The sequence below is a fragment of the Rhinichthys klamathensis genome, unplaced genomic scaffold, assembly GCF_029890125.1.
Source record: "Rhinichthys klamathensis goyatoka isolate OS25496 unplaced genomic scaffold, OSU_Roscu_1.1 h1tg000631l_1, whole genome shotgun sequence".
Classification (NCBI taxonomy): Eukaryota; Metazoa; Chordata; class Actinopteri; order Cypriniformes; family Leuciscidae; genus Rhinichthys; species Rhinichthys klamathensis.
The window spans coordinates 96,010-121,176 of record NW_026607078.1 but is presented as its reverse complement, the minus strand read 5'-3'; the positions used below and the strand labels follow the sequence as shown (position 1 = coordinate 121,176).

The 25,167-nt window shown below is 36.6% G+C and overlaps 1 protein-coding gene across 3 annotated transcripts; it reads right to left on the bottom strand.

The window, feature by feature from the left end:
- Positions 1-1,785: 1,785 nt before the first annotated feature.
- On the bottom strand, positions 1,786-23,870 carry LOC130076171 (complement C1q tumor necrosis factor-related protein 6-like). Of its 3 annotated transcripts, none has more exons than XM_056241149.1 (4): positions 23,726-23,833; positions 2,717-2,984; positions 2,269-2,394; positions 1,786-2,150 (listed from the first exon to the last, which is right to left on the bottom strand). In XM_056241149.1, the coding sequence occupies exons 2-4, from the start codon at positions 2,976-2,978 to the stop codon at positions 1,870-1,872; spliced, it is 669 nt and encodes a 222-aa protein (XP_056097124.1). In that variant the 5' UTR covers positions 2,979-2,984; positions 23,726-23,833; the 3' UTR covers positions 1,786-1,869. The 3 variants fall into 3 exon arrangements, with proteins under 3 accessions (XP_056097124.1, XP_056097125.1, XP_056097126.1); XM_056241151.1 differs by lacking the exons at positions 1,786-2,150; positions 2,269-2,394; positions 2,717-2,984 and adding exons at positions 19,189-19,607; positions 19,720-19,845; positions 23,077-23,216 and having other exon boundaries at positions 23,726-23,870; XM_056241150.1 differs by lacking the exon at positions 23,726-23,833 and having other exon boundaries at positions 2,717-3,044.
- Between the last annotated feature and the right edge of the window lie 1,297 nt (positions 23,871-25,167).

The window sequence follows — 25,167 nt, the reverse complement described above, 5'->3', positions numbered from 1 at the left end:
AGGCTTTTGACAGAGTAAAATCATTTAGCAGAGTTACAGAGGTGTTTTGTTTTCCTATAGAGGAGAGTTGAAGTAATACTCGAGCGACTATAGAAGACACATGTTTTTCTCCCTGAACGTGTGCGTTTATGAATATGTGCATTGGGTTTCATGTAATGTCTGTTGCAGTGGTTAGGATTTCTCATCCCATCTGCCAAAACGTGCTTGTGATGTCAGCCTTGTGAGACATCCCGTTCCCTCTCCGTCCACCTTCCACACCTTTCATTCCTATATTTCGCTTGTCCTTTTTACCATGTGTTATAGAACAGGAACAAAAAAGAAACTTTTAAAAAGATCAACCCTGTAAAATCATGTAAGACTTCTTTTGTATGTTTTGTTTAACTTTGATGGTCACTGCAGCACTTTCTGTACATTGACCAATAAAGACTTTCTTTAGAATGAGTGAAAGTGTTTCTTTCCTGTTCAAATGCTGATTATTCTACTTTGTGCACATGCTTAGTTTGAGGACAAAACCGTATAGCTAAATCTATTTGAGCAGTTTCTGTTGGAAAATGATTCATGAAGTGATATACACACATTCGTATACACCATGGTCTGTGTACTTGATTCTGACTGGCTGCCAGGTGTGCATTACTGTGTACTAGTGCATATAGGAGGAGACCTGGGAGTGTTGTAACTGTCAGTTTGACAAGTCAGAAAAGATCTGTGGTGATGTAATTTAATATCATACACTCTCCTTTTTGAGCTCACATGAGAAGTGGCATATGATCGTGTGCAACATTGTGGATTTTATTAGCAAAAAAAAACTGATTTTAAAGGGGTCCTATTATGCTTTTTCCCTTTTTTAACTTTAGTAAGTGTGTAATGTTGCTGTTTGAGCATTAAAAAAGTATATATCTGCAAGGTTACAATTCTCAAAGTCCACTCTAAAGGGAGATACTACATTCAAGAACTACATATGGCTCGCTTGGATTCAAACGCACTTCTTGCAGATCTTGTGAAGTCACAATGTCACCCGCTCGTGGAATACGCAAAGAAGGGGGCGTAGTTTGCAACTCTTAAAACATTTCTCTCTGTGACTTCAAATGTACTGATACACATGTGGCTATTCTCTACAACTACACATTTCACTGTCACAGGCGTTCATTTGTTTTGCACCAAAAATACCTTCATAGGGGCAGGGCCTGTTTGAGCCGCGTTAGAGATGAGAACTCTCCCACAAACTCACTCAGAACTTCACAAGAGTACGGTCCCATGACCAACACCACGAAACATCGCCGCCACCTAAGCTCATACTATACAGTATATCTAACATCTTTACACATTATACACTCCTTTTAAGCTTTACATTCCTGGAGTGCAATGATCACACAGTCATTAGTTTAACTATTTTGAAGTGTTTGTATGTTGTTTGTTCACAGGTGAAGAAAGAAAGCCTTACAGAAGAAGAAATGGCATATTCATTTTGAAGGCAACATCTAATGACTTGTGAAGTTGTTGATTAACTTTCTCTAAAACCCTCTTCACAGAGCTTTTTCACATACAAATTATTCCACACTGAATAACTGAGAACTTAATGTGTCAGTTTCGTTTATTGAGGAAGATAATAAACAAAGTTGAATTCTGTGTGTAAAAAGTTTATATACAGTAGGGATATTTAACAAAGTTGTTCAAATATTTACACATACAAATTGGATTATTTATATATTTACAAGCAATGCATTTGAATAGAACTATCAAAGTGGTAAAATAACATGTAATATGAATCAACAAACATTAAGCCTCACAAGAACATGTTCTGTAATGTGAATCCGGACTTTTTTAGCAGTTAAGACTTCTTGACAAGTATTTTGAATTTTAATAAGACCATCAAAGAGGAAAAAGTAAATGGCCAACAAATGAAGTGTGGTCATTTTCATTATCGAGGACCCATGTATTTTGCCGGAGACGCACATAGACATGATCTCCTTCTTTTAGAGTCAAAGAGATCGAATTAGTTCCTGTGTCATAGCGGTTACCTAAAGGATGATTGTAAATAGTCACCATCTGTTGTCCATTTTTAAAGAGTCTTAGGCCCATAGGTTTAGATGAGTGGTTATGTCCAGACAAAGTGAAGAAATAGACGCCTTTAACAGGTGCTGTGAAGATACCTGTAATGGTATATGCAACAATTAATAATTTATATGATCATATAATTACGCTGTTTATCTGATATGTAGCTTTCAAAGTTCTGTAACACACAGATACAGATTCAGTATAAGAACACACCAGTGGTTGGGTTGTAAGCTCTTCCCTCATTCACAAATACATCTTTGTAAGCCAGAGTGATCTCAGTGTTGAAAGGTCCAACGTGACCAATGGGTCCAAGTGTGGCTGCAAATGCCACTTTATAATCTGCGTAAATCAAAGATCAAATTTTGTTTAAAAAATAATCATGCAAACCTCTGTATAACACATCTCAGATCACAAACTATATTTTCTTTCTTTCTATTGGTTATGTTATGGTCTGTCTGTTTGAAGATGTTTATTCCGATTGCTGGCTATTAATGATAAACTAATTTGTTATTACTTTGGACTGATCTGACAAGCTTATTGAGCAACAAAGATACTCATACAACTTAATTTTTTTATCCATCCATAGGATTTTTTTTTTTTTTTTTCACTGATTTTCCACCTGTAAGCATGACACAAGTGAAATAACAGATGGGAGGGTTACCTTTTCTCCTAAGATGTTCCTCAGTGACCTCCAGTCTGTTCTTCAGAGACCTCACAGTAGATCTCAGCTCTGCCAGCTCAGTGTGGATCCCTGTGAGAAAGTGTTGCTGAAACTCACCAGGAGTCAAACCAGCACCGCTATCCTCCACATTCAAATGCTCAGTCCTGTCAGTCTGCAATCCCTTCTCTTCCTGCTGGACCTCAGACATACAGTGACAGATTATCACCAGAAGCAGCAGCGGATACAGAATAGTGCAGGACATCTTTACCTAAAGATAATACAAGTGGAAGACTGCAACTGTCAGTGAAGAAATGAATATTATTGGGCTTCTTGTTCCTGCAGCTCTTGATATATCCCTGCTGGATTGATGTTTAACTCATGACACATTTTATGAGGAAAGAAAATATATATTTTTTTTATTGCAGATAATCACGTGTACAACGTGATCCATTTATCAGCAAAACATAATTTATACAGTACATATGCCCATGCCGATCAGTTCATATATGACACTTACACGAGATATTTGCAATATATGCAATACAAGTGTTACAAGACTTACTGTATGCAATATTGATCTTTGATTTAAAAAAAGACTTTTAAAAATGTATTTTTATCAAGTAGTTATTGTGTAAAACACGACACGCATGTGGAAAAATAACAAAAGACCAAAGGTCAGATTGGTTTACAGTGGTATAAACACTATATAGCAGAGGTTTATTATTTAAAGCCATAGTTAACTTTGCCTAATTGTTTCTGCTTCTGGTGCAACTCTTGATATAAAACACGTGCATTGATGTTTAACTCATGACTCATGCAAATGAATGAGGAAAGAAAATATGAATAGCTATTTTGGTTGATATTTCAGTCACATGTAGAAAATGAACACCACCACATGTCTAGTTGGAGCTTCCCTTTACGGCTGCACTCTCCGGGGATCGCATTTGTCTGCCGCATACGGCATTGAGGTTGCCTCATTTTAAAAAAGTAACCACTACATTACATTACATAATAATAATAATATTAATAATTTGTTACATTTATATAGCGCTTTTCTCAGCACTCAAAGCACTTTACAAAGAAGGGGGGAATCTCCTCAACCACCACCAATGTGCAGCATCCACCTGGATGATGCGACGGCAGCCATATTGTGCCAGAACGCCCACCATACACCAGCATACTGGTGGAGAGGAGACGGCGATGAAGCCAATCAGTATATGGGGATGATTAGGAGGCCATAATGGACAGAGGCCAAGGGGCAAATTTGGCCAGGATGTCGGGGTTAAACCCTATCCACAGAGAGTCAGACATCGTTGTAAACCAGAGTGATCTCAGTGTCGAAAGGTCCAAGGTTACCAATGGGTCCAAGTGTGGCAGCAAATGCTAGGTGGCTTTAGTTTCGAGTGGGAAAGCAGAGGCTGACAAAACACAAGCGAAAACGGGCAGACATTTTTTCTTTCAGCTTGAAAGAAAGAAAGAAGGGTTATTTGAAATGAAAATATGATAAAAACTCTCATATCAGATTATATAAAACATAAAACTCTCATATTACCTAGCCCACCAGCCTATAGCTGCCAAAAAACCGGGCCTGCTGGAGGTGTGTTGATCTAACAATCCCTAGACAGAAGAAACTTATAAAACAGGGCCACTCAACTTATATCACATAAGTAGTATATCATAATTATATTTTTCTGGAAATTCAAAAATGTACACATAACCATGTAGTAGGCCTAATGCCTATTTTTGCATAATGCAGTGAATTAAACAAAATACAAATTAAAATGAAGGCAACACTATTGGGTGTGTAGACATTTGAACAGGATGAATGGTGTAAATTAATATTTTGTCCTTTGGTAAGTATGGAAATATCTTGTAGCTTCTGAAGGGCAGTACTAAATTAAAATTAAAAAAAGACCTTTAAACAAAATAAGAACAATGGGGGTTATGAGCAACAAACTTCCGTATTCTGTAAAACAGGTTGCATTGCTTCCAGCTCAGGTCTTTTGTAGGCCTACTCTATGTGCTTTGTTAAATATAGAGCTGCTTTACTCAAGAATCTTTCAAAGGAGAGGGCAAAGATGAACACAGCCGATGTACATCGCATATGCAGATTGATTTCTATTTTTTTTTTTTTTTTTTTTGCTTCTTCTCACTATATGTTTAAATCGAATAAAACGGCAACAATAAAAAGAACTAGCCAGGTTGGCTGAATACTTTAAAAGTCCATTGATATTGCCGTCAGTCCATACTGCCATTAACTGTTTCTCTGACAAGAGGATGCAATGAGACCTGTTTTCCTATTTGTTCATGTACGTTTGGCATAAAGCCTATTTATTCCTATTTAGCCTATTTATTCAGTCATGAATAAACAAGCATGATATCACACGAACATTGAGGCTTTATTGCCATAAAGTTCTGTAATGTTTTTATTTAACTCCTAGTGAATCAGGATGTTTTTAGGTTAATTTTTGTTAGCAAGTACATTGAACTTAATTCATTTTTAAGATTGTGTGGTAATAAGGAACTCCCGCACACTATCAGTACTTGCAAGTAATATAATTTTTTATTATTAGCAACGTTTTGATCTCACGACCTTCATCAGGCAAGATTGTGTGGTAGAAAAAAAAGTCAGGGGACTTGAGTTAACCAGGGGCCCTAAACATTTGAGAATGATGAGATAACAAGCCATATAACTTGACAGTTGATTCAGGGCATCGTGGAAAACAATTACCATCTGTTGTCCATTTTTAAAGAGTCCTAAATTTAAAACTTTAGATGAGCGACTAAATCCAGAAACCATGAAGAAATAGACACCTTTAATGGGTGCCATGAAGATACCTGTATAGGCCACAATTACACTGATTATTTTGACAAAATGTAGTTTTCAGAGTGTGAATGATAAAGGTTCAGTATACGAACACATACTAGTGGCTGGGTTGTAAGCTCTTCCCTCATTCACATAGACATTTTTTGTAAACCATTGTGAATGGAGTGTGGAAGGGTCCAATGTAACCTGTGGGTCCAAGTGTGGCAGCAAATGCCACTTTATATTCTGTGTGAAACAAATCATGTTTTGTTAAAATAATTATAATAATAACACAAACCTCTGTATAGTATAATACTGTTTATTATTTATTCTGCTGACTAGTTAACTGAAGCATTGTTTTTTTTTTTAACACAACAGCCTAAAAATGTTTCACTAGTATCTCTACTGCAGTACTGAATGCCTCTTACGGTGTTAGCACTTGTATGGTAGTATGTGAAGGAATAATTAAACTGATGCCAGTTAAGCTCCATCCACACACAAAATAGAATCAGCCTTTTTTTAAGCCACTACATCAACACCTCTCATAATGGGCGTGGGGGAACGCATTCCGACAGCTGGTTTGTTTACCATTGGATTCTGTTCCCCCCATGTTTCTTACACAAAGAGGTTCTAATATTTCTCAAACTGACTCTGTGGCCCCAATCGCCAGGTGGTCATTCCACTGACATTTAGAACTGTTGGGCTTTGGGAGACCCGAGATCAAGTCCTGGCTCGTGGATACTTTTTAACCCATACTGTCCTATAAAAATAAAAGGAAACAATTCCCCCCAAATTTGATATTTTGTTATGGAATATGCAATTATTCTATTATAATTATGGCTTTTTAATGTATAAAGTACTTATTTATAGCTAACCACATTTGTAACTTCATATTATGAAAGTGTTTTTATAGTGTAAGTAAGTTATGGTGTAAGTAAGACACCAGAAGTTATTAAACAATTTATTAAGTAAGTGTTATATAATGAAGGACACTAGTTGTAAATCATTTATTGAGAAAGTTGTTTATTGAAGAATAACACGACAATTGTTGTTGTAAATCATTTATTGAAAAAGTTGTTTATTGAAGAAAAACAGGACAATTGTTGGTGTAAATCATTTACTGAGAAAGTTGTTTATTGAAGAAAAACACTGCAATTGTTGTTGTAAATCATTTATTGAGAATGTGGTTTATTGAGAAGAAAAAACACTGCAATTGTTGTTGTAAATCATTTATTGAAAATGTGGTTTATAAAATAAACATGCAACACATGATGTTTTAAGCATTTATTAGCAAGTATAGTAAGGGGGGAAAAAACGTACTAGAAAGAACTTTTGCTGAATATTAAGAGAAAAATGCAGGTATTACCAGTTGTTGTGTTGCAGACCAAACGCAGGAGAAAGCAGAGGATGAAAGCCCGGAGAAAGAGGACGAAAAGACGAAGGGTTTTATATGAGAAGGTCCTGAGGGAATTTCCAGGATTAATGACAGTCCAAGACTTCGGATTGGACAGGTTGTCTGTAAAGGACTGAATTCATGAGGGGGTTTCCAACTGTCAAAAAGTTTGATGGACTTTATAAGGACTGGAAAATGAATGTCAAGGTAGACGCTGATTCACCAAGGACGGCCTCTCCGGTGTTAGATGCCTTGCCATTGCGCCTCTTGCAGTTAAAACTTGTAAACGATTTGGTTTTGATTTACTTTTATTTATGTTTTATATATTAGTACCTTTTATGTAAACTAGTTAACCTGTATTTAATAAAAAAATATATAGTTGAAATTAAGAAGCTCGCCTGCCATAAGTCTCTGCTTTACAAAAGATAGAGCTGAACTTACCACGAAGAAGTCTTCTGTAACCTAATTGCTGTAAGTATGAATTCAATTGCTTATTAATTAGAACAGATTTGACTTACTTTACCTAACCTGAAAATAATTAAGATAAGGTAAAAGGTGTTTAAAATTGCACACCATAAAACAATTTTAACTGATGCCAGTTAAGCTTAATCCACACACAAAATAGAATCAGCCTTTTTTTAAGCCACTACATCAACACCTTTCATAATGGGCGTGGGGGAACGCATTCCGACAGCTGGTTTGTTTGCCATTGGATTCTGTTCCCCCCATGTTCCTTACTCAAAGTGGTTCTAATATTTCTCAATCTGATGCTGTTTAAGTGGCCCCAATAGCCAAGTGGTCAGTGCACTGACATCTAGAACTTTTGGGCTTTTTTTTTTTTGCACGAGAACTGAGAAGGTAGGTACCTGAAAGGTAAGCCATTAATTTTGCTGCATTGGTAAGGCACTTTTACGTTTTCTCGTCGGTCTCTCATGATTCGGACATCCAGGAAACGCACACTTTACAACCATTTTAAACTACATTGAGATCCATCTGCGTCATCTTCTCAGTTCTCGCGCATGCATCGTGGCGCTCTCGTGAACTCACATCAGAGGCCCACACGGAAGAAGACGAATAGTTGAATAAAATCGTTATTTTGGGGGGGTTTTCCGCACAAAAAGTATTCTCGTCACTTGATAAACTTAGGTTGAGCCACTGTAGTCACTTGGACTATTTTATCGATGTCTTCACTAACTTTTCTGGGCCGGCAGATGCAATTACCTAGCAGCCTATGAAGGAGTCAGACAGCACTCAGATTTCATCAAAAATATCTTAATTTGTGTTCCGAAGATGAACAAAAGTCTTACGGGGTTGGAACAACATAAGGGTGAGTACTTACTGACAGAATTGAATTTTTGGGTGAACTAAACCTTTTCAAGGTCTCTCCTTTTTAAGTCATAAATCCTCACTTAGTGGTGGTGTTGCCATTTTATTTGCTAAGAGTTTTACTCCCTATTCTATTGAGATGGAAGAGGTTGAGAAAGGTAGATTGCTAAAGATCCGAGCCCAGGTTGAGAACCACACTTTTGTTTTGTCATGTGCACATGCTCCAACTCTACCAGCAGAAAGAATGGTGTTTTTACGTACTCTATGTGAAACATTGGACAAATGTAATGGTGAAGAGCAAATTTTATTTTTAGGCGGAGACTTTAACTGTGTAGAAAGTAATATGGATAGAAATCATGTAGAACCACATTTTCTTTATTGTAAGCGACTCATTCAGATGATTGAAACAAATGATTTATGTGACGTATGGAGGAGTTTAAATTATGTTTTATTAACGTAGTTCGGGAGGAACATGTCAAAATGAGCTACTCTAGTGCCACCAGCTGTCTACAATCAGTAATCACAAATACTCTAGTATCATCAGCTGTCTACAATCAATAATCAACAAATACTCTAGTATCACCAGCTGTCTACAATCAGTAATCAGCATATCTACCCAATCAGGACGAAGGCAAACCATATATAAGCACAGTCAGTAGTGTTAGGTCTAGTGTTAGCTAGTGTTAGTGTTAGTGTAAGGCAAGCTTTGACCAACGCGGACGTCCATTACACCAGACGGATGAATAAAGCTGAATTATACCAGCTATACTCTAACCTACAGTCAACGTGCGCCCCCTCTAAACCCTCATCTCCCTCTAAGGTCTCCAATAAAGCGACAAACAAAACCAACAAAGGTAAAACACCACGTACCTCCCAAATCCAGTATTCCTCCACAGCAAGACCGGACCACCGTCGATCATCAGGTAGGGGCAGCGCGCCTTTAGCGAGCCTGGGACACTTTCCAAGCTCCAGGGGCTGTTGCAAACGCAAGACCACCTCCATTTTCCATGTCGGCCCCGGATTGTCTCCCCCAAAACACACTTACTCAGGCAAAATCACCATTTTCTCTGTTTACAGCAACTCAGATGCCCATACCTCCAAACGCCATCGCTTTGGAACCGCCCCCTGTCGCCAGCAACATCCGAGCGCAGATTCTATCAGGTGCAGATATTGATCTATCATCTCTCCTTTCTCTGCTTCCCCCATCCGATTCAAATCGGCAGATTGATTGCGGCAACTTCTCAGTAACCTAAAAAATCCAAACAACACATCATCCCGAATCCTGTCTTTTTTAGAATTTTGCATCGCATTCGCCAGATATACAGAGGTCGTCTGCGCCGTCTTTCCCCATAGGAGGCGCGAGCTCAATGATTATCTCGCGATAGTGGCAGAGCTCACGCTATCCTATGGGGGATCACATTTTTACACGTACCACAAGCTGTTTGCAGCTAAATGCGCCGTCCGAATCACCCAATTGAAGCAGTGCCATATTGGGGGGCGCTGGACATGGATCTCCGCAATAAAATCTTCTTGGCGTTCGAAATATTTCCTGCGTAGTCTGTAGGTCACTCGCCCATTCCACCATGTCTTGCCCTCAAGTAAATCCATCAATTCCTCCAATTACAGTTCCTAACCAAGAGAGATCAACTAGTTATGTTTTACGGCCAGCTACTACAAACTTTGACTCCTCCGGAAGAGCCTCCGCCTTTTCCACAAGACGTCAGGTCTGCAACCATTTCAATACAGGCGGCTGCTCAAGACAACGCTGTCGGTTTGTGCACAGATGCCTCCGGCTTGTACACTGGCTTGTATTGATCAATCTGCATGGATACTTGCAAAAATTAATTCTCTTTTAATAGATTTTTTTGGGGGAAAAATGCATTGGATACCGCATAATGTATTATAAGGACTGCAGCTTTCCGGCGGCCAGTACGATTTTAAAGACTGCTGAGGGGCTATGTTTGGATAAGTTGTTGTTCTTGTTAAATCCCAGAAAAATCAACACATCCAGGATGCCAGAGTTTTGAAGGAATTTTTTTAAAGTATGGGACCTCTTTCAAGTTAAAATAATTGATTCTACGTCCTTTGTTTTGGCTGTTGAAAGAACCTCTGATTTATGGGTCACGTTTGGACATTTTAGGTGTATGTGAGATAATGACTACAGCCTGTGTTAAATCTAAGATTACAACACTTGGATGTTTAATCAAAGTGGCTGGCCCAAGTTTTGGAAAAGTTGAAGATGTAGCTGTTTTTTGGGAGTTAAATCCATTTGAATTGTTGCACAAATATTACAGAAACTGCAATCTGCTTTTACAACAGAAGAAACAAAAATGATTCAAAGTTACAGGGGAATTTATCCCTAATGAGAGAGACCAATTTCCAAATCTGCTTCTTTCACCAAATTTAGGTGAATACACAGGATTTCTTTTAGAATCTGAAAAGTTGACAGATATGGATTTGTATGAAATTAATGGGAACTTTTTTTCATAAAGCTTGTGTGAAATCTTTTAACAAAAAGGGACTACATGAAAGAGTTGACACACCATGAGGTACTGTTTTTCAAATGAATGACAATGTCAAACCAGAGTGTAGACCACTTTACAAGCCACCGTTAGCTAAAAGAGATGATTTACAATGGCGAATTCTGCATGGCATTATTGCTGTTAATGCTTTTATTTCTGTTTTAAATCCAGACGTTGGCAAAGAATGTCCTTTTTGTTTCCAGAGAGAGACTGTTTTCCATACCTTTTTGTATTGTTCCAGTCTTAAGCCTTTATTTGATGGTTTGCAAAATCTTTTTCTGTCTTTTTCTGTGTTTTCTGTGCAAACTTTTATTTTGGGTTTTAAATATGTTCAAAAACGAAAGTATGACTGTCCTTTGTTAAATTTTATTTTGGGTAAAGCCAAAATGACCATTTACATCAGTAAGAGATCAAATTGAGCAAAAAAAAAAAAGTGGATAGAAGGGTGTTTGCAGCTATGATCAAATATTGCAATTGATTTTCGTTTTTACAAAGCTATGGACTCTTTAAATGTTTTTGAAGGAATATGGTGTCATAGAGGAGCGGTGTGTTCTGTCATTGATAATGAACTTCATTTTGCACTTTTTTTATAAAATGGGTTTACAACTCTCTCGTGTTGCATGCTGGAAAGTGAGAGTGTGGTGGCGTGGGGTGTGAGAGCGGCACGCTTGAATTGTTTCAAGTTTCATTTTTTTTCTACATTTTCTTTATGGTGTTTCGTGTGTTTTTTTGTGTGTTTTTTTAAATCACTTGATATTATCTTTAGTTGATTAAAAAGGCATTGAAAATCTTTTTTTTATTATTTAGAAAAATGGCGTCTCCCATAAACGCCGGTATGTCCTACTATAGCTATGGGCGATGTAGTAGGACATGGAAAAATTTGTCTCGGCCTCTAGAATGAACAAGGCAGTCGTGGTCTTTCTGAAAGAAGAAAGTTTAGTGAACAGACTTGTTGAAAACGAAATGGTTGTGTCAGATAGGTCTACATTGGTGCCGGTGTTGTGCCGAATTTCGACCCCCGCCAAATTATTACCCCCCTAGCATTGGTAGGTTTAGGATTAGTTGTGGGGTGGGGTTAGGATTAGGGGCGGGGTTGGGATTAGGCAATCAGGTACTGACTTCAACGAGGGGGGTTATAATTTGTCAGGGGGTCGAAATTAGCCACAACACCGGCAATGCTGAGTGCACCTGCCTGTGACGATCTCAAACGTGCCTCCTTTTAGGCCTATTTCCAAGATATTATCAAAGAACTTAGTCGATTTGGTAAGTTTGCTAGTTCTATCAAAGTAATTCCACTGGGTTGTAAAAACGCTGCATTAAAACGTGTGCTGTCTTTTCGAAGACAAGTTTTGATGTTTTTAAATGCTCTAAGAAGATAACTCGTACATGATTTTAGCAACAACTGATAGTATGCGTTGAATGCGGAGATTTGGGGCATAAGAGATTTACTTGTCTGCATAAAAAACAGATGGAAAATTAGGTAAATGACGGAAATAATGAAGAGTACGTAGATTGAACCGAGAATACTGAAATCCCTGAAAAGGAAAACAGATCCAAAACTGTAAAAGAAGTGATGATTCCATAAAAAAAAGAAGTGATGAGGACACGGAGGCATCTGTTTCTACCTGTGGAATTCCTAAAACCAGCGAAACAACCCAGGTTAAATCATCAGCTGAGCAAAGTGTTTCAGAACAGAGTTCAAAATCAGAGGTGAGTGCTTTTAAAATTAGAACCTCTTTGTATAAGAAAAATGGGGGGGACAGAATCCGATGGCAAACAATCCAGCTGTCAAAATCCCACCCCCATGATGAGAGATGTTGATGTAGTGGCATAAAAAAAATGCTGATTCTATTCTTGTGTGTGGATGGAGTTTAACCAACATCAGTTTAAAGGTTTTTGTTTGGGCGTTTAAAACATTGTGAATTAAAAGTCGTTATAATGAAGACAAAAGAAAAGAATAAATATACCTGCAAGCAGCAATTATCGGGGCATCGCGCAAAAAGGACCAATGTGACATGCAAGCATGGCTGGGAGCTTCAGAAAAATGGCAACAATAAGCAATTAAAGATGTTTTTATTTGGTCTGTCAAAAAGCTTTGATAACTTTTCTTTCCCTGGCATGGTCTGAAGATGATCTGGTGAAAATCAGACCAGTGGTTTTGGAGGAGTTTGAAAAAGTAGGTTTTCAAAGAAATTAAAAATGGCGGACAGGAAGTTAAAGCAAATATGGCATAATTGACCCTTCGCTAAGCCCCGCCCTCCCTAGTTACTGTTGCTACGCCTGTCAAGCTTTCGTGCCTGGCACGTCTATTACAGTGTGTATGCACCGGTGTCAGACATTCCCAAAGAGATAATTAGTAATTTTTGGCGAACATGTGAAATATCTGAGAGAGCAAGACAAAAGGGACTGCAGTATGCATTTGAGGGATATATCCACGACATAATATGCAACCGATTAGAGAATAATTTCATAAAAATTTAAGCTAAAGCCGATAGTCCCAGCTCAAGGCCTCATACGCTGACCATTCAAATGGGATACACACAAATTGAGGAACAGCTATGTTCGTGCATAGCAGGGTAAGTGATGTGAAAATAATCTAATAATTATAAATCAAACAGGAAATAAATCTTGTGGAATAACACCGGGAGAGCCGCGGTCAGATTGGGTTAAAGTTAACGTTACTCAGTCAGGGGTAGTAGGCTGTCGATTAACAAAATGCTGAAATATATTTTAAAGTATGTCAGTGAGCCACCATCTTGTCTTTAATTGTCTTATTTTACGTTAAAATATGCATTATGAACAAAGAACCGTCATTATTTCCAACTTCCAAGCAATTATGTGTTTTTGTTAATCCTGTGGACATGTAGTTGTGAATGGGGTCTCACACACTGCTTGATCCACGCCCGGCATTTCTCCCCTCGGCTTTTAGATTTTCGGGAAGGAAAAAAATTCCACTCCCCCATCCAAACTTTTAGGATACCGGGTATCAGATTTGCACAATCCATACGCACAACGCTTCGGCATGTTTCCCTCGCTCGAAAGCTTGCCAGACCTCCCGCGCCTAGTTACGGTTGCTAAGACACGATTGGCCAGTGGCGGTTTTCGGGCGTGGCTTAGCGAAGGGTCAATTGGTGTCATTGTTCTCAGCAGTTTCATTAAAATAGGTAAAATTAATCAAAAGTTACAAGTATTTTAGAAAATATCATAATAACTTTTGACGCTGTAGTGTACTTACTATCTAGTGGTGTGCACTATAGTGCATACTAGATACACTATCTAGTGTACTTACTATCTAGATACACTATCTAGAGTACTTACTATCTAGTGTACACTATCTAGTCTTACTCTTACTATTTAGTGTTAGATGTGTCTGGATAGTAAGTACACTAGATAGTAAGTACACTAGATAGTAAACTATCTAACGATGTGTACACTAACGGTTCGAGAGATATGCGAATAACAGATATGTCCGTTCAAAATCAGTTTTTGTGTGTGTTTTTAGTAATTGTTGGTTTGGTGTGTTTGAGTGCTCATTGTTACAATTACACAGCAAAAGTTCAGTGACATTTTTATTTGTGCATGGTAGAAAGCAAATACTGATACTGACATAACAACCCAGTCTCATCCCAAGACGTCATATGACTGACGCTTTTGACCATACGTCAACATCTGACGTTTTAGGGTACCCTTTAACGTCAGTTAGATGACGCTATCTAATCCTAACCCTACCCCAGACCTAAACCTACCCGCGTCATCTAACTGACGCTAAAGGTAAAGCGTCAGTTAGATGACGCCCTAGGATCGTCATCTAACTGATGTGAAAGGGTACCCTAAAACGTCGGATGTTGACGTATGGTCAAAAGCGTCAGTCATATGACGTCTTGGGATGAGACTGTGTTAGACATAATGGCATACATTAAATATGGAAAATTGAACTACATATATTACTAACTACTGACAACTACTTCTGAATAACTACAATATTCAGAAGTAAACAGTGTAGCTGACTTAATGTTTAGCTGATGTTTAACCCTCTGGAGACGGCAAACGCGCCGGCGCGTTTTGCTGTTTTTTTTTCACATAGCAGCAACATAGACTTAAAATACTCCGTCATTTATGGTCATATAAATAAAATCAATACATGATTATAAACTATAGAGGGTCTTCTTTTTTTATGTACACTCACATTAACATCAAAACCTTGTGTTTAAAAAAAAATTTAAAAAAATAAACAGGGTGCACTTTCAGCTCACTCTGTCTCCGCAAAAATCGTTCTGAAACATGTCTGGAAAATGAACTGAAACTCAGCTAATACTTATCACACAAACATGAAACATACGTCTAAAGAACACTTTAAATTTCTACTTTTAAATAAAACAATTCACATTTAAAACAAATATTCTCCTGCAATGTAATCTGTATGAAACTAAAGAGAAGTACAGTTTCTCCTGTCTCAGCTCATTATCGTTAATTTGTTCACACCCACTCGCAAAGCACCCTATTCATAAGATAATGTGTTGAGGTTTTATGTCAGAATGTTTATTTTTAAACCACAATTTTTAACCACAACCCACTCTAATGTCAGAATATTTATTTTTAAACCACAACTTCAATGTGTGCTGCTTTTACAGACATATTTAACGATATCTTTTGCATTTCTAATCCAAACAACGTCAAACTCGGCACTGCACTTACTCGTGCCCGTAGTAGAGAGAGACCTGTCAAGTTTACAATCCGTCGGACTAACGGTTCAAGAGATATGCAGTTAACAGACAGACAGACAGACAGACACACAGACAGACAGACAGACGTTCCTGTAATTTATAGATAGACTAGTGCAATGCCCGTGCAAAATCAGTTTTTGTGTGTTTTTAGTAATTGTTGGTTTGGAATTTGAAAGAATTTGAGTTGCTGAATAGCCTGGCTACTATTACACAGGAGCCTAAACTCTGAGAAAACGATAACGTTAAGCGCACCAGAATAAAATATAATATTCAGAATGAAACAGTGTAGCTGACTTACAGATTCAGTTAAATCGCTACTTTTTCAAAAATGAATCGATACTTTTTCAAATATGAATCTCTACTTTTTCAAAAGTGAATCGCTACTTTTTCGAAAGTAGTGAATCGCTACTTTTTCGAAAGTAGTGAATCGCTACTTTTTTTAAGAGAATAGCTACTTTTTCAAAAAAGAATCAATACTTCGATTAGCGATTCACGCTACTTTTTCAAAAAGAATCACTACTAGTGATTGAAAATTAGCGATTCTTTTTGAAAAAGTAGCGATTCTTTTTGGAAAATGTAGCGATTCTATTTGGAAAAAGTAGTGTAAAATAATGTAAAAAGTACAATTACATTGTAAAAAATTTATAATAAGACTGTAACAAATGTATGATTACATTATTTTACACAACTTTTTCCAAAAAGAATCACTACATTTTCCAAAAAGAATCACTACATTTTCCAAAAAGAATCGCTACTTTTTCAAAAAGAATCGCTACTTTTTCAAAAAGAATAACTACTTTTCAGAAAAGAATCGCTAATTTTCAAAGAGAATCGCTACTTTTTCAAAAAGAATCGCTACTTTTTTCAAAAAGAATTGCTACTTTTTCAAAAAGAATCGCTACTTTTTCAAAAAAAAAAATGTAACAAAATAATAATGTAACAAATGTATAATAATAATAATAATGTAACAAATGTATAACAACACTGTAATAAATGTATAATTACATTGTCATAAACAATTAATAACACTAATGTATAATTACATTGTAATAAATATATTACACATTAATAAACGTATAATTACATTGTAATAAACGTATAATTACATTGTAATAAATGTATAATAACACTGTAAAAAATGTATAATAACATTGTAATAAAAGTATAATTACATTGTAAAAAATTTATAATAAGACTGTAAAAAATTTATAATAAGACTGTAACAAATGCATAGTTACATTATTTTACACTACTTTTTCCAAAAAGAATCGCTACATTTTCCAAAAAGAATCGCTACTATTTCAAAAAGAATCGCTACTTTTTTAAAAAGAATCGCTACTTTTTTAAAAAGAATCGCTACTTTTTAAAAAACAATCGCTACTTTTTTTTGTATAAAAAATGCTACTTTTTCAGAAAAGAATTGCTACTTTTTCAAAAAGAATACTGTAACAAGTTAATAATGTAACAAATGTGTAATAATAATAATGTAACAAATGTATAATAACACTGTAATAAATGTATAATTACATTGTAATAAACGTATAATTACATTGTAATAAATGTATAACACTGTAATAAATGTATAATTACATTGTAATAAATGTATAATTAAATTGTAATAAAAGTATAATTACATTGTAAAAAATTTATAATAAGACTGTAACAAATGTATAATTACATTATTTTACACTACTTTTTCCAAAAAGAATCGCTACTTTTTCCAAAAAGAATCACTACTTTTTTCAAAAAGAATTGCTAATTTTTCAAAAAGAATCGCTACTTTTTCAAAAATAATAATGTAACAAAATAATAATGTAACAAATGTATACTAATAATAATGTAACAAATGTATAACACTGTAATAAATGTATAATTACATTGTCATAAACGTATAATAACACTAATGTATAATTACATTGAATTAAATGTATAATTACATTGTAATGTATAATAAGACTAACAAATGTTTAATTACATTATTTTACACTACTTTTCAAAAAGAATCGCTACTTTTTCAAAAAGAATTGCTACTTTTCTCCAAAAGAATCGCTACTTTTTCAAAAAAAGCATCGCTACTTTTTCAAAAAGAATCGCAACTATTTCAAAAAGAATCGCAACTTTTTCAGAAAAGAATCGCTACTTTTTTCAAAAAGAATAATATAAAAAAAAGTAACAAATGTATAATAATAATAATGTAACAAATGTATAATAACACTATTGTATAATTACATTGTAATAAATGTATAATTACATTGTAATAAATGTATAATTACATTGTAACAAATGTATAATTACATTATTTTACACTTCTTTTTTCAAAAAGAATCACTACTTTTTTTTTAATCGCTATTTTCAAAAACAATCGCTACTTTTTAAAAAATTATGTAACAAAATAATGTAACAAATGTATAATAATAATAATGTAATAAATGTATAATAACACTGTAATAAATATATAATTACATTGTAATAAACATAATTACATTGTAATGTATAATAACACTGTAAACAATGTATAATTACATTGTAATAAATGTATAATTACATTGTAATAAATGTATAATTACATTGTAATAAACGTATAATTACATTGCAATAAATGTATAATTAGATTGTAATAAATGTATAACAAACACTAATAATGTACAATTGTAATAAACATATAATTACATTGTAATAAATGTGTAACAAACGTATATTTACATTGTAATAAATGTATAATAACAACCTTGAAAAGAATCGCTACATTTCTCAAAAAGAATCGCTACTTTTTTACTTCAGAAGTAAACAGTGTAGCTGACTTAATGTTTAGCTGACAGAATGTTTATTTTAAAACCACAACCCTCTCTATTGTCTGAATGAATTTTTAAACCACAACTTAAATGTGTGCTTCTTTAACAGATATATTTAATGATATCTTTTGCATTTCTAATCCAAACAATGTCAAACTGTGCCCGTAGCAAGAGAGCTGTCAAGTTTAAAATCCATCGGACTAACGGTTCAAGAGATATGCAATTAATAGACAGACACAGACAGACAGACAGACAGACAGACAGACATTTCTGTAATTTATAGATAGATAGAGTGTGTGGTAGAAATTCCCTCTATGCACCTTACTTAGGTTATCTTGGTGCCTCTGTGGTGTCCCAGCCGGCATCTGAGATTGGCCCGATTCCAAAGCAGGGAACCGGAAATTATTTACATGGCATGTCTATCTACTCCAGACCATACGTGATCCCAATCAAAAATATTATTTTTAAATAAATATAATATAAAGTAATTATACTCCCCAGACACCTCAGATTGGCTTCGTCAGACGGCGTCCCGCCCCCTATGGACACTATCATTTGGGAACTGGACATTAGGATCTCTACTTGCGTGCTGCACAGCAGTTACCAGACAAGACTCCAGACAATGCCTGTGAAATGCTTTAATCATGGCTCAGAGTATCTCTGACAGATCAGAGAAAACTTACCAGCAAAAAGATGACAACAGTTTGTACATGAGCAAAGATATGATTACATAATTTTTCTCAAATTTAATTGGCTCTTCATATATGCAATTTAGCAATCTCCCTCTTCTGTTACAAGGCAAAAGTTAACTATGAAATTTGATTAGCTCAGCTTGTTGCTCAAGTTATAAGGGTTAAATATAATATTCGTACAGCACTCTAGTACTTGTTCCCTCCATTGTTGTTTTTCACACTAACTTTCACCAGGCCTGCATCTTGTCCTTAAAAGCATATTTCTTATGCATATGAAAACATTCCAGAATAAAATTTTAGTCTTGAAAAATAAATGCTCATTTTGACTTGAAGCTTCACGAATTAAGTAAGATTGTCAAAGAGGAAAAAGTAAATGGCCAACAAATGAATTGTGGTGGCTGTAATTATCAAAGACCCATGAAGTCTCCCGGAGACGCACACAGACACAATCTCCTTTCTCTAAAATCAAAGAGATTGAATTAGCGGTTGATTCATAGCGGTCACCTAGAGGATGATTGAAAACAATTACCATCTGTTCTCCATTTTTAAAGAGTCCTAAATTCAGAACTTTAGATGAGCGGTTATGTCCAGACAAAGTGAAGAAATAGGCCCCTTTTACAGGTGCTGTGAAGATACCTGTAACAGTTCAATAAACAGTGATCTTTTAAATAATTACACTGCTCATTTTGACAAAATGTAGTTTTCAGTATGATTATAAAACCTTGATGTAGGTTATAAGAATACATACCAGTGGTTGGGTTGTAAGCTCCTCCTTCATTCACATAGACATTATCGTAAACCAGTGTGACTGGAGAGTTGAAGGGTCCAAAGTCACCTGTTGATCCAAGTGTGGCACCAAATGCCACTTTATAATCTGTGTGAATCAGATCATGTTTTGTAAAAAAAAAAAAAAAAAATTCAAACACACTAATCTACGGAGCCCCTAAAGCAGCGGTTCTCAAAGTGTGGGGCGCGCCCCACTGGTGGGGAATAAACACGTAACAGGTGGAGCGCGCCAAACGGGAGGAAATTTTCCTTTTTATGCCTTTATATCTTTATCCAGACATCCCAAATGTCCCGGAAGTTCCGGGAGTCTCCCGCATATTGATAGCGGCTCCTTGACGCCCGCAATTGAGATCCAATCTCCCGGAATCTGGAGCAAGACCGCGCACTAGAGTAGAGACTGCGCGCGCGTGTGTGTGACTATTAATGCAGCGCATGTGAGAGCAAACCGTCCTTATAGCTGTGTGTTGCCGCTTATTAGACCGATCACCCCCGGGGGCGACAACAAGTAACAGGAATTCCCCACCCCCCAAATAATGATTGACGTGACGTCGACATATTAATTGTAGCGGAACAAACTTTTGCGCCCATAGATATGTAGCCTATGTTTCGCGCCGATGGCCAGGCGCGCTGGAAGCTGTTTCATGCGTAAGTGAGGGCTGAGGGCTGGGTTGGAAAATATGTGACGTCATTATTTTGTGGCTTACGACAAGACATGAAATTTCTCTGAACATTGAACATGATTTGAGTGTCAGTATCAAGCCTGCAACCCTGCTTTGAGAAATTGTGCAATGCAAAACAGGCTCATTGCAGTCACTAATGCAGGGATAAATAGACCTGTCTTGCCAAATGGATTTCTCTTCTTTTCTTTTTTTAACAGATTGCAAAGTGGCACTTTTATTTCTTTTCTATTTTTGAGGCACTTTTATTTTCTCTATTTTTGAATTTCATGCAAGTTATGACACAGATGCACTTCATTTTCTTTATTTTTGAACTTGCTGTTATTTGATGTAGATATATAGTTAGTTTGTATTTAGATACAACTTGTTACTATACTGATACTACTTGTTACTTCAATAAATTGGAACATTTTAAGCTTGTTACTGTCAGGATTCAGGCTCGGAGACAGAGGTAAGTGATAAACATAAATGTATCTTTATTTAACTCAAAGGTAAGTATGCAGGGTTTCGGGAGTTCAACGGTGATCTCGAAGAGGATATATGTGGCAGGAATGCATCCAGGTGAGTGAATCCTCTTCTTAAGGAATAACGTGGCGGGTAACACAGATCAATAACTTGAGTTTTTCCTCTCTTTTCAGATCGTTCGTGGATAGGCGTGATTCAGGAAGGATTCCAGGTGAGTAGATCCTTTGAAGTGCACTTGACAATGAGCTCACCAGTTCAGTGATACTTTCACTTTCTCTTGCAGCTCATCCAGTGGGAAACGGGACTCGTGGCGGATTCCAGGAAACGGAGAACATGAGTCATGGAGCGGATCCTGGGAACATCAGAACAAGGATAACAAGGTTAGTTTCTTTCAGGTAAGTATACTTTACGTCCGTTGCTGAAGGATGGCTCAGAGTGAGACAAGTGGTGACTGGTAAGGGTCGTTCCTGTTGGAGGCTTGACAATGACTGGGAGTGAATCGGGTGCTTTTGTGCTGGCTGGGAAGTGAGTGCTGAGTGGAAACAGGTGCAGGTGATCAGTAATCTGGGGACAGTGATCTTTGCGTGGTGACATGTGAGGGATCTGATTGGCTCCTGACAGTTACGTATTTCATTAGCATTGTGTCGGGGCGATGGGGGCAGGTGGGGCTTGAAAATTATCCCTTGTCCAAAGTGGGGAATGACCGAAAAAGTTTGAGAACCACTGCCCTAAAGGGACCTTTGCAAAAATAAAAATAAATAAAGACTATCGCGTGCGCACGCGAAACCTATTGCGTGCGCACGCGATTGTTTCTCATGCGCACGCAATAGTTTCTCGTGCGCACGCGATAGTTATTTTTTTTTTTTTTTTTTTTTTTGCAAAGGTCCCTTTAGGGGCTCCGTACTAATCACACAAACTGTATAATAATATATTATAAAAATGCTTATTATACATTTTGCTGCTATAACCATTACCATTTTACCATTTCACTTATCTCTACAGCAGGACTGAATGCTTCTTAAGGTGTGAGCACTACTAATGGACTGAAAATTTTATTTAGTACAGTTGTGAACTGGGCCGGCGATTGCTATAGGTGAACTAGGCGATCGCCTAGGGCGGCAAATGTGTTCGGCGCGCAGGCGACCTCTAGTGTCGCCCTTTGCCTTCTTCCCATTAATCATAGAATTAGAATGACAAGCGAAATAAAACATGTTTATTAAACATGATCATCATAAGGCGCCCCTCAGCCACACGTTTAATTACTTGTCAACTTGATTATTAGATTGAATAGATGATTATTGTCGATCATTTCCTAATGGGAGGGAGGGGGGAGTTGCGTTACGTTAGGTTAAGGCTGATTTATACTTCTGCGTCGGACCTAAGGCCCAATTTATACTTCTTGTCAAACTCACGCCGTAGCTACATCATAGGCTGTGTGTAGCGCGCGTACCCTTCGGCGTACCCTGACGTGCACCTCTCCAAAAATGTAACAACGCGTCAATTCTACGCGTACCGCAAGCGCTGTGATTGGCCTGCTAGAACCGCTCCCCGGATTTCACATGCTCCCTCTGCATGTGTAATTGCGCGTCAATGCGGACAACGACGCAGAAGTATAAATGAAAACCAACAGTAGACAGACACTGTAACAAAATAATAATAATAACCTTTATTTTATAAAGCGCCTTTAAAAGCAACTTCTCAACGCGCTGTATATGCCTAAACAATGGGCAATTGTTAAAAAAAACCCACATCAACATGTGAATGCAAGTTTAAAAAAGTATGTCTTAAGTTGACCTTTAAAAATGGCATAAGACTGGGATTCCCTAAGTTCAAGAGGCAGAGAATTCCAAAGGACAGGTGTTAAATTCATCAATCTGGTGCACTTTGAGAGTACCTAGGGCATTGGGCAACCAAAGGGTTGTGAATCATCTTATGGTTGATTTGGTTAATAGCTTGGAACTTAGAATAGTTTTTATTTTATTTCGAAATCATATATGGAGAAACCGCACCACTATAAAAAAAAATGTGGATCACCCTTTATGGATCCATGTATGTTCTGTGAGCATTTGATGGCCAGGGTGAGGCTATCTAACTGAGAGTTTCCTCTGATTTTTACTTATATTTAAACTGTTTAGCGTTTTACAAGTATAGGATAAGAACAGGCAGGATTATGTTACCGTTTTCCCTGAGCTGTTGCAGTTGTTCCTCGGTGACCTGCAGTCTGTTCTTTAGAGAACTCACAGTGGATTTCAGCTCTGCCAGCTCAGACTGAATCCCTGTGAGAACGTCCTTCTGGACCTCAGACATACTAGCACAGCTAAAAAAGAAAAAGAAAAAAGAAGCAGACACATAATGGTACAGGGCATTGTTACCTGTCACAATCACATAACCTGAATAGCTGTGGACTAAATGAGTGTGAAAATTAAACTCTCCTTGACTGTGCACTATCAATGTGTCATTAAGATACCCACTTGAATGGTATGAAACTTAAGACTGGAGTAATGGCTGCTGAAAATTCAGCTTTGGCATCCGATGAATGCATTACATTTTAAAATGCATTAAAACAGATAACATTGACTTTTAAATTTTAATAATATTTCAAGCACTATTTTTACAGTATTTTTGATCCAATAAAGGCAGCCTTGGTGAGCATCTTTTTAAAAAACATTTTTAAAAAGGTCTTTATTATTTCACACATTTCACACCAGCATTGTATCATAATTGCTAACATGCTCAGATAATTGCAGTTCATTTAGCCTAAATATTTTTTAGAGTGTCATATAAACAGACATTGATACAGAAGCCATACCACATAAGAGAACATACCAATGGTTGGATTTTCCTTGCAGATGCGTCTTTGTAAACCAGTATTCACTTGGTTTATTAGATGTCTGAATAGTGGCAACTGTTACAAGAAAAAAGGGAAAGCCAGCTGATACTGACTTGATACTTTAGACCAGGTGGATTAATTTTTAATTCACAATATAATCAGATGGAGTAAAGGTCATGCTCCGAACCAACTATGGGCAATAGGCAGAGGTAAAGTCAAACAGGCTGGAATAGAAATCCAGATTAGTCCATCAGCAAATAATATCCAGTCATGAGGTGAGAGTCGAAGTCAGATGAACAGATAGATCAAACAAGAGGCAGACAGTATCAGAGATATCCAAGCTCATGTTCAAAATCAGGCTGATAGTCAGAACAGCAAGCAGTGTTTGAGTGAGAATCCAGACTCCAAAACCAGAACCAGATCAGATGGTCAAAACCAGGAGAGATGTCCAAGACAGGTGAGTTCTGGGGGGCAAACAAGCAACCGCAACACAACTGCACAGAAGAGAAAACCATAAGCAAAAGAAAAAAACAGGAATCCCAAACTTAACAAAATAATGGCAAAAGAGACTGGGAACACAAAACACACTGGCAGAGCAGAGAAGAAAAGATAAATCTATATAAAAGTGTATATAAAAGTATATATCATGTGATTGAATTATATATATATCATAACTTGTAATGACTAAATTCAGCTGGAAGAGGGCAGCCTTCTGCTTAGTTGTAAATACGCAGTTAAAAGAGGATGTGTTGACTCTTGTATGCCTCTAGAGGACTCCAAATAGCCTATTAACAAGAAACTTTTAAACCACTTTTAAAAAACTTGGGCACAAAGCACAACCCTTTAGTCCCACAGAGCTTAAATATTATAGTGATTAACTTGGTGTGTAGCACGCTAGATGTTTTAAGACGTCAATAGGCTGTTACAATATGAAAATTTTTATATTTGTATTTTATATAATGCTGACATATATCATGATATAGTTATTTTGGCTGGAAATTGCAGTGCATATTAATTTCACAATGCAGTGAATTAAATGCATTGCAAAAAAAAAAAATCTTATTTCCTTTTTGTTGAAAACTTGATGGATGCAACTAAAAGATAAAGATTATTAGGCAGGCTTTAGTTTTCGGCTTGTTATTTTTTTTTTTTTTTTTTTTTTTAAGCATGCCACGGATATACCACATTATATACACATATGCTTTACAGAACAGGACAATATAAATTGGGGCTGAGAGAGAAATTGAGTGACAAAGCAAACAGCTCATCACATGCAGCAATCCACGTGACATGAGTCAGAACTGGATCATATTATTGATCAATATTGGAAGAAAGGCAATTGTGCTAATGACGGTGTGTAATGCATGCTAATGATGACATGTAATGGTAAAGCATAGCTCTTGCACATTAATCCATGATGAAGAAGAAAGTGGTACAT